This window comes from Aspergillus karnatakaensis (genome assembly GCF_047715665.1).
Source record: "Aspergillus karnatakaensis strain CBS 102800 unplaced genomic scaffold BJY04scaffold_21, whole genome shotgun sequence".
Lineage (NCBI taxonomy): Eukaryota > Fungi > Ascomycota > Eurotiomycetes > Eurotiales > Aspergillaceae > Aspergillus > Aspergillus karnatakaensis.
In genome coordinates this window covers 264,247-281,690 of record NW_027395733.1, presented here as the reverse complement: position 1 = coordinate 281,690, position 17,444 = coordinate 264,247, and the positions used below count along the sequence as shown (strand labels likewise).

Below are 17,444 nucleotides of genomic sequence, written 5' to 3'. Positions count from 1 at the left end.
GTTCCAAGCTACAATTAACATTGGAAAGCTTGGATGGACGAGCACAGTCTTGGTATAAATATATTGCACGCGGTGGCATTCAGGATCTAGAAGTCAATGATAAACCATTTAAATCAATTGGACTCGAAGAGAACATCTAGCTTTAGTACTTCGGTGTATATAAAGTAGCTGATAGATCCCGAGTGATCTTCCTCCTTCAAGCAACCTTATCCATGTCTACCCGAGTCGCTGAGCTTGCAGCAAAAATGACTCCTACGATGATCCTCAGCATTTTGATGTTGATCAAACTCTTACTCTCTAGCTGAAAATTCTAGTATTCTACAAAATCAACGCAAACCATGAGAATTCTGCCCCGAACGGAAAGCGTAAAAAGCACAATTCTGGTATACCTAGGAGATGCAAGCTCCCGCGGTTCGCAAACCGAGTAGGTGATACAATACCCGGAATGAAGAAGCTGAACTTGTATCACCCATGGGTTGCAAGCCGAAATGGATTGATGGTAAAGTACCGCCGAGAGAGTGAGAAGCGGGCTTTGTTTGTATATGCAGGCCTCAACTACGTTCTATATCACAGTCAAGGTCTGCATCCCAGTCAGCATCCTGGAAAAAGTTCAGTTCTATTTCTTTTATCTATGTAGACTTCTTTTTTTAGATAGTCATGACTTCTCCGCTATGGAGTGCCTAGAAGCTGAACATTTACAGGGTCTTCTCAATCATCTCAATGCCATAGTCGGCCTTGAGGGTCTTGAGGATGGGCTCGCAGATGTCCCAGGTCATGGGGGCGAGGATACCCTATTAATAAAATGTTAGCCGAGAGTTCCTCACTTGCCAGGAGCTTTGAATAGATAAAAGAAAAGGCTCTAACTTACCTTCTTGCTGATAGTACCGTCAAGCACCAACTTCACGGCAACACCGCAGGGCACACCAACGGTCTTAGCCATGGCCGAGTATCCACCGGGAACACCGTACTCGCAAAGCGTGCTAGTGCGGACCTCCTTGGAGCCGTCCTTGTGCTCGATGCCAAATTTGTGCTGGAGCATGACGAGATCACGCTCTTCAGGTCCGTACTGCATCTTCTGCTCAAGAGTAGCGCAGAGGGTGTCGAGAGGGTTTCCGCGGGGGGTGATCTTCTCATCGGAGAAGAGACCAATCCAGCGGAGGCCGGAGATAATGCGATTCTTCTCGTCATCGTTGGGGAAAGCGGTCTTGGAGGAGATAGCGGACTCGAGGTCCTTCTCGGAGGAAGAAGTGGCGCCGAGGATCTTCTGGGTGGCCTCCTTCCAGGAGATGGCGGATTTGAGGTAGTCGCGGGCTTCATCGCTGAGGAAGCCAATGTCGACGAGGACCTTGATGAATTCTGGGAAGCCCTGGTAACGGAGGGTGCCACGAACGACGGTCTGGGCCTCGGGGATATCGTAACGCTCACGGAAAGGAGTGGAGTCGCGGTTGGGATAAGCGACAAAGGCGAAGCCGGGGTAGATGTAGTAGGGCTTAGCTTCGGCCATGAGCTCGGGGCCGGCAACGCTGAATTCTTGTCCGTCCTTGTAGAATTTGGCGGCGTTGCGGAGGGCGAGCAGGACACCGCGACTGGACCAGGAGAACTTGTAGCCGAGGGGGTTGTTGGAGCACTCGGGGGCAGGAAGACCGCCGCAGTATGAAAGGAAGTCAATGATCTTACCACCTTCGGCGTGGACCTATCATTTCAGATTGTTAACCTCCACAGTGGGTAGTTATTTTTTGTTGTAAGAGAACACTCGTACCTCGTGGATGGTCTTGACAGCGTACAGATGATCGATACCCTAATTGGGAACCAGTCAGTATATAGAGGTTTTCAACGCGAAAAAAAAACAATGAGAACACCCACAGGATCAAGACCAATCTCGTTCATGACAGTGATGCCAGCCTCCTTGGCCTGAGCATCGAGCTCCTCCATGGCAGGAGAAACGTAGGATGTGGTGACAACATGCTTCTTGGTGCGGATGGCGGATTTGATCACCTGGGCGTGGAAGGTATAAGGAATGAGGGAGATGAGGACGTCGACCTGTAATCATAGAAACAATCAATTAGCAAATAGACGGAGAGAAAGGTATCGTGCGTGGGTGGCATGCCTTAGAAGCGGCCTCGTCAAGGGCCTTCTCATCATTGACGTCGAGGGAGATAGCCTTAGCGTTCTTGAAGCCCTCAGCGAGCTTCTGGGCATTGTCGAGAGTTCTGCAAGCTATATAGTATAGCAAGAAGCAGTTATTAGCATGCGATATGCTTTAACTTATGAGGTGTGACTTTTCTCATGGGGGCGGGTTATCCTCGGCGTAAAACAGTGTAGGCACCAATCCGGCTGCATATTCAAATTCTAGTACGTACCGACGGTAACCTCGATGTCCGCTTTGTCAAGAACCTCAACAGTGGGCTTGGTGACTATTTAAGGCAAACCCTAGTTAGTTACGTATAGTCATTTATATAGTAAATGCGGGGTTCTGCGTTAAGGTGGGGGGAAAGTGGGATGGAAGGACTGTACCAAAGCCTGAGCCTAGCAGGAGAACCTTGGAACCAGCAATTTGCTTAGCCATTGTGATAATTGGAATATATGAAGATTATACTGGAGGAAGGAAATTCGATTGAGTCACTGGAGATGCTTTCACAAAGTTACCCCCGCCGCTCTGTGTGGGCCATCACGTGATGTTATCTCCAATGCGGTATCGGAGCTCCTCCAATCTGTAGATATAACAGCTCAGGAGCACGCAAGAGAAAGACACTCTGCCTAATTGGATCTGCTTGAGACTTATGTATGGATGCAATACCTATGTACACAATCAATACTCGTCAATGGTACAATATGCAAGTATTCCCAACCCTAAAACGGATATAAAATGGAGACCATAAACTCCCAGGTATTCTAATGCTATACCGAGTTGCTATAATGAGTGTATCGAAAACAAAAGGATATATTATAAGCTCTTGACCTTGGCACTTGAGCTGACCACAAGCTCTTCCCTGCTTTCGTCTGATTCCTGAAACTCACCATCAAAGTTCCCTTCAGCGTCTGGGTTCTTCCTTGCCTTGGCGACTCTTCGCTGCCACCTCAGCAAAACGGGCAAGAACTGCCAAAGGTCGAACTCGGGCCACAGAATATCTAGGAAAGCAATCTCTGTGTTCTCGTGGCATTGCCAGAGCATGAAGTCACTGAGACGCTCCACTCCGGAAGTGCGTATCAACAGGTCAAGAGGAGGGTTTTCGCGAGTAAGTAAATGTTCTGATAATGTTTGACGTGTGATGGTCTCTGGCGACTTGAATACCGGCGGTTCAGCCCCGGATGTGTGTTTTGCCTTCCGGCCGTTGGAGGGCTTCTCAGGCAGATGAAGCGTGGCAGCCGATGAGAGGGCGGATTCGGTTTGGTAGACACCGTTCTGGTCGTTGGTTTTATGAGGTTCATCTTCCCCGAGCGTGGACGACTCTGATACAGCGTCAGATTCTGTACTAGAGTCCTCCAACTTTCCATTCGCTGTTCGAGACCTGATATTTTGTGTGATGTGATCTTCGGAAAACGGCGTTCGTGAAAGCGACGATGATGAACGGGCTGACCTTAGCGGCGTGCTATACTCTGCTACGGTCTCGCGAATGGCGCCGGTGATTTCGTCGCGCGAGGTATAGGGAAAGCAAATGTTCAAGACACGGTCGCCATTATTCTTCGTCATTTCGACTGAACGGTTCACCGCAGCAAGCACATCGGGGCGGAGCAAATCCAATCGACCAAGCACACGGACTTTGGCACCATAGCGGTCTAGGATTTCACCATGTTGAGCCATTTGTGATAACTTGACCCTCGCCATTTCCATCAGAGCATCCACCTCGAACTTCGATCGTTTGAAGTTTTCGATGCTAAAAGCGTATATAGTGACGACTTGGACTCCGCTGCGGTAGCAAACCTCGAGGATCTAGAACACGAGAACAGGCATTAGCACTCCGCATAATGCTATAAAGAGCGCATATTTAAAAAGAGCGTGAAAGCCCCTCGGCCAATAATATGACTTTGTAACTTACCCGCGCCAGCGCCTCAAACCCCAGATTATGTCCCTCCACCGTTTCAATCCCGTGAGTGCGGGCAAATCTCCGGTTTCCATCCATTATGAAAGCAATATGCTGTGGAACTGGCCCCTGTCTGATTGCTCCAACCAGCAAATCCCGGAGCTTGGAGATCGCATACTCGATGGGGGGTGATGCAAGGAACCAGTTTCTGAGCCTCGAAAGGTGCATTGATGTCGCCATTGTGAATTTTCGATTTGTATGATGGTAAATCTAGTTGTAAAATGATTTTATAAATCTTGGGATCGTGGAAAGGCGTCAGAGCTGTTTTGAGGCGTCGGAGCGATTGTCGTGTGCGATTGAAAATGCAAGCGGATGATGCAAGAGTTGGAAACCCACGAAGAATGAGAGACAAGATCTATTTGAGGGTATCATGCAACTGGAAATAAAGACTGTGAGCGACAATTTTCTTGATGGCGACAGGGCGCAGCCAGTGGCCAGTAGGCTACACCGTTTTACTTGTGCTTTTGCTGATCTGACAGCAAAGGACAGTGGACAGCGCGGAGGGCGGTAATGCGTACCTAGAAAAAAAAGAAACAGGGGGACGAAAGCGGATACCTAGGTAGGGGCCGCCTCAAGCTGACGATTTGCTTCAACGAGCAGAAGAAATGACCTGGTCTATAATTATAATGACGATATTAGAAGGACGATAGTACGCTCCTATTAATGATTGCGTAGGTAGTTCCCGACAGCCAACGGTAGTGGGTCAAACTTAGGCCCACGTGTAAGGCTTGCCTCCCAGGCTGCGGTCCGAGGCTCTCTACTTCCGCTCTCTCTCTGCTTGTATCTGATAGTCAGGACAGATTGATGCGGGGTTGATATGGGTATGAACAACTGGTAAGTCTCATGTGCTCATACTCGCGCGTTCAAAACAAGATTTGCCATTACAATCGTCCGACTTGCTGCGGGGTTCCATACTAGGTACATAGTGTGAAGAGTACAGGAAGGAATGATGATAAACGCCAAACTCCGCCGCTGTCATTATAGGCAGGGTGATCCTCCAATGGCCTGACTCATAGCAGGAAGAATTTTTATATATCCTTCCGGCTTTCTTCGCTAAGTGGCGTTCCGGGTCCCGAGCTGGCCATGTCCCAGCTGCTGTTATCTTCACTTCGTCGACGTCGTTGTTCACCGCGTTCGCGCATCGCGTCACGAATCTTGAAACTTACTTCGTCCAAGCCATCTTTGGACGCGAGCTGGCTGAGTGGCTTCAGCTGCTGCCCCGTCCCAAACGAGCTTCGGCGACTGTTGCTGCGGCTGCGGTTACGGCTGGGAGGTCGTGTTGAGAAAAAGCCAAAGTTCGCAAGATTGTGGAAAGACTCGTTTCGGGGAAGTGGTTCCTGTGAAGCAGAGCCCTCGAAATCTACTGTGCTTGCCCTCCTGATCTCCACATTGGGCGGCTGTTCGTTTTCAATGTTCGCAGCCTGTCGGTTAAGCTCTCGGAAAGGATCTGTCACGATCCTGGCGGCATCGAAGTCGGGGAACAGCTCAGGGCCAAGAGTGTTAATGGTATCGGTCACCTGCTTGGCGAGTGCAGCGCGTCTCAGACGGAGTTTGACCAGAGTGTTAGCGGATGATGGGTTCAGCGACAGTAAGAGTGGGCGCAGAGATTTCACAATATCCATGCCGATCTCGCCGATACGCAGCGCAGCAAATGTGATGGTTGGGAATAAGACCATGCCAATGGGCACAAGCGTCCATAACGGCACCCATTCAGGGACGAAGCCATTGATCCGATTGCGATAGGCCCAGTAGGTGAAGGACGTCGTATAAAAAGCGTAAAGGGCCGGGGCAAATGCAAGTGCGACGAGAAGTTTCCATGTTGCCATCACATCGCGGCCTTGAAGCTTGACCGTGGAAGCAGCAAGCGCCTCTTTGGATTTCTTGTTGGAGATCAGTTTGGTCGTAATGAAAACCGGGGTGAAAAGCAGAAGTCCGGGCAATGTGCCAATGGTCAGAAGCGCTAATTTACCCAGGCGATAGATCAATGTCGCAATCACCTTGACGAATGAGAACTTAGCGTATTCAACCTGATGGTCGCGGATTCCTAGAAGTCGCAGCTGCTTATTATAGTCCGCAATCGACTTTTTCAGAGCCACGATACGCTGATCATCCTTGAAGTGTGAATAGCCTTTGACGAGTCGACGGTTGAGTTCAACTACCATTGGAAGTGGCAGCTTCTTTCCCTTGATGTTGTACAAACGACGAGCAGCTTGAATAACCTAGAATTTCTGTTAGTCTCGGCCTTGATCACAAATGGAAGACATTCAACGAACCATCAGTGTCTCGTAATCGGGGCTGGTTACAGTCACTGCCACGAGACTCTGATAGATCATATCGAGTAACGGGCCGACAGCACCCCTCCTGTCGCCATTTTTGTATTTTTCTACTAACTCCCTAGGGACTTCTAACGGCGTGCCAAACTCAATAACGGCCCTCGAGCGGAATTTGTGGGCATGAAAATAGTTCATCCCGCAGGGTACGATTTTTAAACCGCAATCAGGATTCTCGGCCAAGGTACCAAGAGCCATGAGAGCGACACCGGCTAGGGTGAGGATTAGTTATCGCTTCGTGTACACAGCTGGGGCGGCAAGAACTTACGTTTTAAAGGAAGCAGGTCAGGTCGATCATGGCTGCCCCCTTCTGGGAAGATACCGATACAACCACCTCCAAGAAGCCTCCCAAAAACGGCGTCGTACACCGCACTCTGGTCCACGTGAGGGGCTACCTTGAACTTGGAACCCTTAAAATCGGGATCTTTTTCCGAAGCATCTCCCGAGAACTTTCCATCATCAGTAATATCCTGGCGACCCGTAAGCTGGAACAGCGCATCCTTGTGACTGAAAGGTTTCTTCAAGACCAGCTCCTCCGGACCACGAATCTCGGCAATGCTCTCACTATGTGAGGTTCCATTGATCGTGGGCAGCGCAATTGTGCCGTCCTTTTCAAAGCCTGGTCCTTCGAAATTGGTGCCGACGCCGCGCAATATTGTAGGCTCATTGATGGGATCTGGGAGATAAACGGTGCCCTGCCCAGGTTTCAACATGTCCATTGCCCGAGATACAGGAACAGTCCCAATATTCCTTGCCAGGAATCCGATAAACTTGCGGCGGAACGATTTCTCAGCGATCAGGAATGAGATCCGGCGATGCGCCTCGGAGCGTAGTACACGCATAAGAATCAACGAGTCCACGAACTATAATGTTGCCCAATGGTTAGTCCATCTGATAGCAGACCGGCGGAACCTCAATAAACCGTACCTGATTGGCATGAGGGGCAGCCACGATAATCATCGGGCCCCTTCGAGGAATCTTCCATGATCCGCGGGGATGAACCTCCCGAAAGAAGAGATCAATGAGGACTGAGAACGTCCATAAAACAAGATCGTACAGCCAGGAGATCAAGGGCGGAATATACGGTTTACTCGCCATGACGTCAAGAGGAGAGCACACGAGCGCTCAATATGAAGCGTAGCGTAGTGATCGAGAAGAAGGGTTGGAAAAGAACGAAGAATAGAGGAAGCTCAGTCAGAGGGCCCTTATCTGCAAGTGCGAAGATGGACTTCAATTCCTGATTTCGTAGGAAGCGTGCGCGTGAACAAAGAAAGGCGAGACGGCATGTCCTGCCCCTGTAAACAGCCCAGTTGTAGCTGTAACACAGATCAGAGGCCGGGAATCGTGTTTGGCCGTCAGGAGCTATGTCTCGTATGAGCAGGAGACGAAACTCAAGCAGGCGTTGGCCTCAACAGATCCCGGATGGCAGTAGCGCATGTGACGTGACAGTGCTCAGACTTGGAGCGGAAGTCTGGAATTTTCTCAGTGGTGGGGTGGACGATGGTGGTAAATACAATACTGCTCTGAGCTACATCCGTCTAACCTAATGACAGTCAACATTCAACAGTCAATGTTTCTCAATATTACAACACATATGGTGTTGATATTCAGCATGTCTTGCTCAAATATCTAAGTATCAAAGAGCCCCGAGCCAGTACACATGTTGTCTTATGGTTCTCGTCCCTAATCGCTGAAATGGGCTGGTATTACAAGGAATACCAACAAGAAAACGACTCGGAGGAAACAAACTTTCAGCATAATTTAAAGCAACGTGGGGGTAAGTTATCTTGATGTCACATTGTAACTACCTCTCGAGGCCCGGAATTGCCATTAGCTCATACTAGAGATCGGAAGATACCTGGGGTACAAAGTTACCAGGCCAGTCCTGGTTATCAGGTGCGCACTATCAGTTACTGTATGAATGCCCGTTTTTCCACTCAGAGAGGTCGACGGATGCTGGCTCTTTCTTATAAGATCATCTTGAAACTCGAACCTGCTTTAGTAAAAGCTTCGCAATCTGTTGTTTTCTTCCAGTACCCTCTGCCTGTTTGCTTGCGGTAAATTGCCCAAGGTAGTCTGCCAGATCTGCCCTTGATCCGTTCCATGCCTCCTCCGCGCCAAATGCTTTCATTTGATCAGACTTCGGAACTAGTAACAAAGAGAGCATACCTAGGTGCCTAAATAGCTACCTAGTATATGAAGTCATATCAAGATAAACGGGAGTCTGTCTTGTCTGTTGATACACGTTCTGCCTCAGGCAACTAACTGGTCCCTTGCCGTAATTACGTATGCGGGCCTAAAGCGGCGACCTAGAGGTCCGCGGGGAAGCGCCTGGGTTAGCCGTGACAACCTGACAGCAAGGTTGCCACGACCTCGTTTTGAACTGCTCAGAGACTTCAGAAGCTTATCATTTCCATTTCAGAGATACGTTGACGTGCAGGAGGGGAACAAGTCAAAGCGCCTAAGTCCTCAAATCATTCCAACATCGGCCCGTTCCAGACCCTCACATAAACAACCCCCTCTTAGCGCCTTACATACTACTTTTCATATCTTATTTACCCGCAGCCTCACTCACACTTTAAGCAACTGAGCCTCGAACCCTGTAGTATTCGCAGAAAGATGTCAATCAAGTATGTGGTTAAGCCCGTTTCCTTACTCCTTTTACCTAAATCCTGTACCAATGTACAGCATGCTGGGCTCATCTTGAGCAGTACCTTCCAGTCCGTCCTTTGCATGTTTCTAACTAGTCACTAGCTGGGTTATGCTCGATGAGCAAAAAGGCTTCGTTCATTTACCGAGTGAACGCGTGCTATACACATCTCCTCCTCGCACAAGCCTCGCCCTACAACCACTCCCCGCATATACAGGCAGAGAGATTTTATCATTACAAAGCAGTGCTGGCCGAGTCTACTTAACAAATCAAAGGGCAATACTCACTCTTTCCTCCTTGTTTAACGGTCCTGGCTAATAAGTCGCATCTAGATCGTCTACATACCTGCTCAGCGAACGACTGAGCTAGAATCATTTTCAGTACCGCTTCTCAATTTACACGACTCCCACGTCTCATCCCCATTCTTTGGACCGAATGCATGGAATGCGGTTGTTCAGCCGGTTCCTGGTGGCGGGATTCCCTCGTCGCTGCCTGCAGCACAGGTGAAGGTGACGTTTAAAGAAGGAGGAGCATTTGATTTCCACACACAGTTCGAGCGGATTAAGGAGCGTCTTCAACAGGCGGTTGAGACATCGCGAGAAAGTGGACGAGGAGCTGGAAACGTCAACATGTCTGGTGTGCATCTCGAAGAATTGCCCGCTTATTCTGCTCCTCAAAGTGACTCGACAGCTGAAAGCAATACTAGTAATCAAACAGAGCCTCGTCAAGGCCCGCCAGAGGCCGGCGCCGAACCGCAGGAACCACCTCCTGGCTATGAAGAAGTACAGCAGCAGAGTGTCGCCAATGAACTCGAATCTAGATTGCGGCGGGTGAGCTGAGGGGAAGTAGGACACAATTTGCGGAACACTATACTATGCTCATCAATGTTTTATTACTGTTTAATCTTCTCTGCTCTCTGGTCCCAAGGATTTGTACTTTGCTTAGCGCGGCGCAATGGGTGCCTCGCTGTTGTCTTCATTAAGCACAGTTAGTTCTACCTAAAGAGATAATAATAAATCTACAATGCACCTCGCATCCAAATCGACATTAAAATATAGTGAATTCTTCAAATATCAGATCTAATGCCGCATTGTATAGCGGACATAGCGTTGACCAATCACGTGTGCGATAATTCATTCGCCGGGGTGTTCCGATTTTCCTTGGACGGCAGACCGGACACCAAAGCTTCGTGAAAACCACCAAACCTCATCAACCTCGCTCGTTAACCGTCCACCCACCCCCACCCGCCACACATCTGGACCCCAGTCCCTCCCAGTCTCATCAATTGACCCCTCAAGACGGTTCAGGATGGGTTTCACCGACTTTTTCTCCGATGTTATTTCCTCCTGGGGCTTCCCCGAGGTCCAGGCTGAGGCTCCCGCCGCCGACACTGAGGAGTCCAGCGCCCCGGAGGCTGAGCCCGAGGTGAAGTCCGACGGGTCTTCCAAGGAAGAGAGCTCCGAGAAGAGCGAGGACTCTGCTGAGGATACCCCTGAGGAGAGCTCCGAGGAGGAAGAGAAGGGCGAAGAGGCCGAGGCTGAAGAGGAAGAGGAGGAGGAGGAAGAAGAGGAGGAAGAGGAGGAAGACCCTGAGGATATCAAGCCTAAGCTCGAGGAGGGTGAGTCTCCTTGAATCGTCTTGACTGTTGTTTTCCGCCGCTCTGCCTGCAATTGGATTTTGAGATGACTCGGTTATGCATGTATAATCGCGTCATACGATCCATTGGCGCTGAAACAGCGGCTCTTTGTCCAGGCTACCTCGAGAAATAATCATCACTAACAATACCTGTTATAGAATGCGCCAACTCCGGCCAGTGCGCCCCTTACAAGCACCACTACGACGAGTGCGTTGAGCGCGTCACCAAGCAGCAAGAGGACGAGGACTACAAGGGGCCCAAGGAGGACTGCGTCGAGGAGTGTAAGTTCTATGCGCTTGGAGAATGTCTTCGTCATCTTCCTCACCGGAAACTAACTCATCTTTCTTCGATAGTCTTCCACCTCGCCCACTGCGCCACCCAGTGCGCCGCCCCCAAGCTCTGGAAGGCTCTTAAATAGGCACGACGCCCTGAAATGATCCCCTGCCCTTGGTTCTTCTACCGGATATAACGAAACCCAGCCAAGCCAAGACCGCCATCACGAATCGCGTTTCTAATCATATAAAAAAGCAGTGAAGTGAAGCTAAGCTCGCTGCGCCTGGGATTGGGATACTGTATCATTGTTTGTCGATTTTTGCGCTCTTAGAGATCGAAGGATGGATGATACGAGGTTCTCGACCGTCCTTTGATGTTGTATGTACAGATAGCTGGTCTCCGTGTTCCTGCCGCTTTTTACTATATCTACGTGTGTTTTAGATGAATGCTACTTCTCTCTAGACTTATGTCCGTGTTTGTTCTGGATCTCGACGATAATGCAATTGTTTGCTGTTGTTTCTTTCTATTGGGCCCTGCCTACGTTTCGTGGTTAGGGAATGCCTTGGGCTTTGACGAGTTCAGCAGCGATGTCTTTTAGCCTGGTTGACAAAGTCCAGCCTTACATACCAGTTCTCCGAAACAAACACAGCCAAGTCACAGTTACTTTACTGACACTTCAGATCATCCAGCATGGCTACTCGGAATCCGGAGCGGATACTATGAGATTGGATACTTATGAGTGAAACTAAGTCAAGGGTAACTCCCAGCCAAAGCGAGAAAAGCTACGAGACCCTGCTTCGCTGCAAAAGCAGAACGCAGACATATTCTACGCCCGAAAATAAATCATCAGTCATATCAATCACCTCATTCCTTATTCCAGGGCAACACCAGAGCAAATCTCGACCTCATAGTCGCACCACTCCCAGGATCACTTTCCTCACCACCACGTCGACCAAATGCTCCCTCACCATCACCCGCATCGTCCAAATCAATCCCTCGATCAAAATCCAGCCTCCGCCGCCTAACATCCCTCCCAAACAACCCGATACAAAGCGGAAACGGCACCGTTACACAAGCCAGAACCGCCGAAAACACCAACGCATTCCGCATGTTCAGCGGCGGATCTGCACCCTCGCCAGCCTTCAATGCATCCTGCGCAAGGATAAACACCGCACCTAGTAACTGCCCAGCCGTCCAGCAGATCGTGCTCCCGATCTCCGGAGAGAAGGGATACGTGATTTCGACGAGATATTCCAGGACCACGGGTAGGAGGCCGAAGGATGATGCTCCGAGGAGCGCCATAACCGCGAATGTCGGGCCTATTCCTAACGAACTGGGCGGGGCGAAGATCAATGCGATGTAGGAGATTGCGACTATGGGGACGAGGACGCGGATCGTGCCGAGATAGTGCTTGTAGCGGTCTGTGAGGGGCGAGAGGATTGCCGAGGAGATAAGGCCGATGACGATTAGGAGACCGCCGGCGATACCGGCGTCTGTTTCGCTGAAGTCGTGTGGGGAGAGAATTTGGTTGAGGAGGGAGGAGACACTATTGAAAAAGCCGACGTATATGCCGAAGGGGGTGAGGATGAGCCAGAACTCGAGGGTGCAGAGAAGCTGGGTTATGGCAGGGAGGAGAGGGGTTTTGATTGTCGCGGAGGAGGCGCTCGGAGGAGTGGGGGGCTCTGAGGGGATGAAGAAGGAGGGAATGGCGGCGATTGTGGCCTATGGTATATCAGACATTGCCCCTTTCAGGTTGAGTTGTTGGTTGAGTGCCTACCATGATCGAGATGTACAGGACCATATCTGGGACCTCGTGCGGCTCGGTTGCCCAGAACGAGTTGATCAGTTGGCCCAAGGCAGCACCAAGCGGATTGGCCAAGGTAGCCACAGCTGTTGCACTTGTTCGGCCGCGATCTGAGAACCAGAGGTCGCTATACCTGGTTGGTGCGCTGAGGCAAAAGGGCTGCGACAGGCCGATCAAGATTTGACCGAACATGGTGACGCCAAACATCCCGCCGTTCGCTTTGGCTCCAGCATAGCGGATCCAGTTTCCGATCAAGAGGAGGGTTGACGTGACTATAATGGCCGGTTTGGGACCACCTTTATTCAAAGTGTATATAACAACACTGTATAGATGCGAGAGATATTGGTTGTCGCTTCTAATAAGGCACAGTAGGGAGGCACTTACGGGCTCGCAATGCAGAAAGCGAAGAGATAACCGGTACTCATCCAGTTTATTGCACTCTCCGAGACATTAAAGTACTCCGCAGCAGTAGTCGAGACTGCGGAAAAGGTCAACCACTGTGGAGTTTATTTAGTAGAGTGTTCTGGATACAAGGTAGGAGGTCAGAACGTACGTCCCAGCTAACCACAATATTCAGTAGTACCAGCTGCGCCAGACCCCAAAATCGCCTTTTGTATACCCTATAGACCGGGCCAGAAGGCGGAAGGTCCACAACGCTCTCATGCGCATTGATAGGGATTTCCGAGCGCTTGGAAGCCATCGTGAAGGGCTGCTACACCCGTGGGAGAACGAGGCTGCGTGATGTCGAGGGAGAGGGACATTGCGAGATGGAATAGGCTACGCGATAAGAGGACTGTGCAGCAGACTTGAAACTTGGACTGGGGTTGATCCGAGGTTGGTTGGCTGCGTTGCATTGATCAGATGTTCGTCCACGGATTTGTTTCTCCGCATTCTTTAGACTGAGGAGAGCCAGCCCACCCTGCATATTAATTTCTCCAGGATTCGACCTGGTTTTGTGGGGGTAAGAGCTAACTCTAAGACATTTCAAGTTAGAGAACTATTTAGAGAGTCATATGCTTCATTGCTTTTAAGTTCTATGAACTCTCTCTGTCATTTTGCGGAGAGTCGAGACAGAGTTGAGTTCAGGGGTAGATGGCAGGCAGGTGGCAGGGCGCTTATCGCACCCATCACCAATCCTTCAGACATGCATCACCTGCATGGTAGATGCACCACTAACTATGCTCTGATGGGAGTCCCATATCAAGCACAACATCATGGATCATAAAATATATGTATCAATACAGACGTATGTATAAATAAAATTGACAGATCTCTTTGTTACTCGCCGTCTTTCCTCATTGAGGCTTGGCTCCGCTGCCTTTTGGACACTGCAGATCCTCTCGTGACTGGCTGCAATCTGATCCTCGTAGTTCCTTCACTCCTGCTCAGCTTCTTCGTTGACGTCCTTCTCACTCTACGCCCTCTTCCTCACTTTTCCTGTCATATCTCCCTCTGTTGCTCTAATTCCAGCCTCCGTTCCCGTGGCGGTTGACCGGGCCATTCGAGAATGTATTCTGCCTGATAATTCAGGTTCTGAGCACTCCTTTTCACACCGAACGATACCCTGCCTCGACTCCCTTTTTCTTTCACGATGAGCGCCCTAGACTTTCGGTCAAGTCTGTCCTCTTATGGCGACCCAAGACACTTCTCGACCGCCTCCTACGGCGCTCCTCAACCGCCTCCGACCAAGGTTCTCATGGACGGCTACCGCGATGCTCTCAGTCCCCATAATGCGGAGAAGCCGCTCTACAACCCGGTGGGTGTCTGGCACCACCAAGTTAAGCTTATGAACGCCAATGCTAACCTTCGTTCTTTAACAGCTAAATTCGACCTCGCAACCTCGACATTCCATTCCGCTAAGCGCCAATGACCCGGTAGCCATGTACCTCCTTACCGAAACCGCCATGGGTGATAGCATGAACTACGATATACTGTCGCTTGAGGAGGTTGAAGGACTAAAGAAGGAGCTCCGACTTACATCCAGTCGAGTCAACGCCGCAAAACGGAAATTGACGCTCGAATTAAAACTACGCGATGCGGCCATGTCGCTAAGCCGGTTGCACAACCATCAAAACCCTCGGACGAGTCAAGATTATGATGGACACCCGGCGACAAGCAATAAGACAAACGAGGAACTTGCGATCAGCAACCGGAAATGTGAGGAGTTATCTATGGAAATATGGTACTTGGAGCGCAAAGTCCAAGAGATCCAGAAGCGATTGCTCGAGCACACCGCTGGAGTTTTGCAGTTGACGCACAAGGGTTTGAAGAAGAACTTGAAAAATGGCATTCCACACACTCCCGAGAGTCTGTCAAGCAACAACACGGTGGACGATTTCGATGATCGGAGCTTGTACAAACCCTCGGAGCATGTGGACGGACAAGGAGTCTATGGAACACGGGCAGTACGATTAGATGGACCCGCTAATGATACGACTCAGGAAACAGAAAAGAAACTAGAGTCGTTGAGCGGCAGGCTGCGACATATGCTGCAGGAATCTGACCCAAACTTCGGATCCAGTCAGAACGCCGAATTCCCATCTATCGATAGTGACACAAGCACCCCCTCAGCGATGGTAGATGCTCACTTGAAGTACATTGAAAATGGGTTCAACGTACTTGTCTCTCAGGCCAGGGCCGGACCAACCATCAAGGAACCCGAGCCCAGCCCCGGTCTAGATCGTGTGAGCGAACAGCAATTGGTGGAGATGGGTGCGCAATTACTTGGCATGATGGAAAATCCAGGTCTTCCTCGTTCTCAGACACTCCCTCCAACTCCTGATCCGTCTGGCAGTGATCTTGCAGAACATCTCACGTTCCTTAGCGTAGGTATCAATGGCCTGGAGGATCGAATTGAAAAAGTGCTTGAGCAAAAAAGCATTCTCACCACTCAAATTCAACAACAACGCGAGCTCAATTCCAAGTCAGATGCAGAAAGAGACGCGAAGATTGCAGATCTGATTGAACAGATCGCTCACCTACGCAAGGAAGTCGAGGTTGCTGAGCAACAGAGTCAACAAGCAGGAGAAGACCTAGACTTGACAGCGCAAGAGCTAGATAATGTACGACGAGAGCTGTCAGAGGCTCGTGAGATCCAGAGCAGCAAAGCCATCGATGACGCCGAAAAAGAGGCCCGTGCCCATGCTGAAGCTGAGGTCGAGCGTCTCCAGAACATTCTTCGGGAAATTCAACATGAAAAGGATGAGCACCAGGAAGCTCGTGTCCGCGTCGAAGGTGAAGTTGCGCGCTTACAGGGCGTGGTCGGCCAGCTCCAAGATGCAAATGAGTCACGCGAAAGTGCTGAACAACAGGTGTCTCAACTTGAAGAAACTATTCACCAGATCCGTCATGATGCCGATATGCGGGTCAAGGAAGCAGCTGATATGCGTGAGCAAGCTGACGCCGAAGTCTCTCGTTTGGAAGAAGCTATGAACCAGCTGCGCGCAGAACTAGAATCCCAACTTCGCGAAGCAACTGAAGCACGGACCCAGGCTGAAGAGAACTCGACGCGCTTACGCTCCGAACTAAGCCAAATGGAAAGCGACGTCGTCAGGGCTCAGACAGAACTCACTATGGTCAAGGCTGAGCTTGATGGTGCTTATGGTACGCGTGCGCAGAGAGCAGCCGAAGCCGCAGCCGACCCTGCGCTTTTCAGGGAACTTGACGAACTTAAGGCTAGGAACTTTGAAATGGCTGAAGAACTTGCAAGTCTCAAGGCTGGCAAACCAGGAACAGGAGAATCACGAAATCGTGTCGAGATACTCGAAAGGGAGCTACGCGAAACAGTTGATGACTACGAGGCCATGACTAAAGCGAGCATTGAGTTCGAAAAGGAGCGGGAGAGGTTTGAGGGTATGATAGACAGCCTCCGTGACCGTTGTGAACAACTGGAGACCCAGCTCAATGAAGAGCGAATTAGCTGGATGGGCTCCAACAACAGCGCGTCGTCAATGGGACGAGATGGGCCTTACGAGACCACGTCGACCATGGTCTTGAAGAATGAGTTCAAAAAAATGATGCGTGATACTCGTGTTGAGAACATGAAGATACTAAGGGTAAGTACAGTCCTTGTTTCCTACTCTCATTTCATCAAGTGCTAACACCTGAGACAGGCTGAGCAAGAGGAGCGCAGAAAACTAGAGGCAATCTTACGGAACCTGAAAAAGGAGCAAGCAAATCTGAGCGGCAAATCCAGCCAAAGCATAACGGCATTATGATCAAACCATATCCCCCCCCCTTGTCCTTTTCTCATTCCCTTTCTCGAGTACGATCTCCTTCTACAGTAATTGGTCCTCGTGTTTAGAGCGCCGTGGCTGTTTCCATCAACATTCTGTTTCGTTTTTGACCATATGTGATCATGCTCAAGGGCGTCTTGGCTACCTTTTCGGATACAGGCTAATGTGGCTATACCATTCTTCGTACATAATGTTTCTTTTTAATCATCCTCTCGTGTCTGAGATTGGAATCTTGCCATCCCAGTTTCGGGTCTGCACATATCAAATCCAAAAGATCTGCATGGTCATCCTTTCTCTCACCTCTAGCCTTTAGCTTTCTTGACTGTGGCGTGCCCTTGTTGCACCTACCCTGAAAACGCTGCTACTAGAATCACTGGGCAGGAAAGTGCGATGGACGTCCACACGCCACATGCACTTTTCAGATGGCTTCCGGC

At 50.1% G+C, this 17,444-nt stretch overlaps 7 protein-coding genes across 7 annotated transcripts; 3 read left to right on the top strand and 4 right to left on the bottom strand.

The window, feature by feature from the left end:
* Positions 1 to 342: 342 nt before the first annotated feature.
* Positions 343 to 2,612, bottom strand: lys9 (saccharopine dehydrogenase (NADP+, L-glutamate-forming)). The gene is made up of 7 exons (XM_073711129.1): positions 2,515 to 2,612; positions 2,361 to 2,414; positions 2,108 to 2,217; positions 1,864 to 2,040; positions 1,760 to 1,798; positions 869 to 1,693; positions 343 to 791 (listed from the first exon to the last, which is right to left on the bottom strand). Exons 1-7 carry the CDS (start codon positions 2,564 to 2,566, stop codon positions 696 to 698), a joined length of 1,353 nt encoding a protein of 450 aa, XP_073571842.1. The 5' UTR covers positions 2,567 to 2,612; the 3' UTR covers positions 343 to 695.
* A 27-nt stretch (positions 2,613 to 2,639) lies between these two features.
* Positions 2,640 to 4,360, bottom strand: BJY04DRAFT_52730 (undecaprenyl diphosphate synthase family protein). Its single transcript, XM_073720571.1, has 2 exons — positions 4,038 to 4,360; positions 2,640 to 3,931 (listed from the first exon to the last, which is right to left on the bottom strand). Exons 1-2 carry the CDS (start codon positions 4,260 to 4,262, stop codon positions 2,945 to 2,947), a joined length of 1,212 nt encoding a protein of 403 aa, XP_073571841.1. The 5' UTR covers positions 4,263 to 4,360; the 3' UTR covers positions 2,640 to 2,944.
* A 380-nt stretch (positions 4,361 to 4,740) lies between these two features.
* On the bottom strand, positions 4,741 to 7,841 carry BJY04DRAFT_52718 (putative glycerol-3-phosphate acyltransferase Sct1). Its single transcript, XM_073720570.1, has 4 exons — positions 7,340 to 7,841; positions 6,681 to 7,275; positions 6,356 to 6,624; positions 4,741 to 6,301 (listed from the first exon to the last, which is right to left on the bottom strand). Exons 1-4 carry the CDS (start codon positions 7,508 to 7,510, stop codon positions 5,111 to 5,113), a joined length of 2,226 nt encoding a protein of 741 aa, XP_073571840.1. The 5' UTR covers positions 7,511 to 7,841; the 3' UTR covers positions 4,741 to 5,110.
* Positions 7,842 to 9,031: 1,190 nt separating this feature from the next.
* BJY04DRAFT_217719 (uncharacterized protein) lies at positions 9,032 to 9,901 on the top strand (the record flags this gene model as incomplete). Its single annotated transcript, XM_073716116.1, has 3 exons — positions 9,032 to 9,042; positions 9,167 to 9,317; positions 9,395 to 9,901. The coding sequence occupies 3 exons, from the start codon at positions 9,032 to 9,034 to the stop codon at positions 9,899 to 9,901; spliced, it is 669 nt and encodes a 222-aa protein (XP_073571839.1).
* Positions 9,902 to 10,370: 469 nt separating this feature from the next.
* On the top strand, positions 10,371 to 11,116 carry BJY04DRAFT_217718 (cytochrome b-c1 complex subunit 6 family protein; the record flags this gene model as incomplete). The annotated part of the gene is made up of 3 exons (XM_073716115.1): positions 10,371 to 10,680; positions 10,857 to 10,979; positions 11,052 to 11,116. 3 exons carry the CDS (start codon positions 10,371 to 10,373, stop codon positions 11,114 to 11,116), a joined length of 498 nt encoding a protein of 165 aa, XP_073571838.1.
* Positions 11,117 to 11,681: 565 nt separating this feature from the next.
* BJY04DRAFT_187886 (putative cell surface receptor/MFS transporter (FLVCR)) lies at positions 11,682 to 13,621 on the bottom strand. The gene is made up of 4 exons (XM_073711128.1): positions 13,329 to 13,621; positions 13,160 to 13,272; positions 12,749 to 13,097; positions 11,682 to 12,693 (listed from the first exon to the last, which is right to left on the bottom strand). Exons 1-4 carry the CDS (start codon positions 13,473 to 13,475, stop codon positions 11,836 to 11,838), a joined length of 1,467 nt encoding a protein of 488 aa, XP_073571837.1. The 5' UTR covers positions 13,476 to 13,621; the 3' UTR covers positions 11,682 to 11,835.
* A 550-nt stretch (positions 13,622 to 14,171) lies between these two features.
* Positions 14,172 to 17,291, top strand: BJY04DRAFT_52644 (involucrin repeat protein). The gene is made up of 3 exons (XM_073720569.1): positions 14,172 to 14,531; positions 14,596 to 16,830; positions 16,888 to 17,291. Exons 1-3 carry the CDS (start codon positions 14,367 to 14,369, stop codon positions 16,990 to 16,992), a joined length of 2,505 nt encoding a protein of 834 aa, XP_073571836.1. The 5' UTR covers positions 14,172 to 14,366; the 3' UTR covers positions 16,993 to 17,291.
* The last annotated feature ends 153 nt before the right edge of the window (positions 17,292 to 17,444 follow it).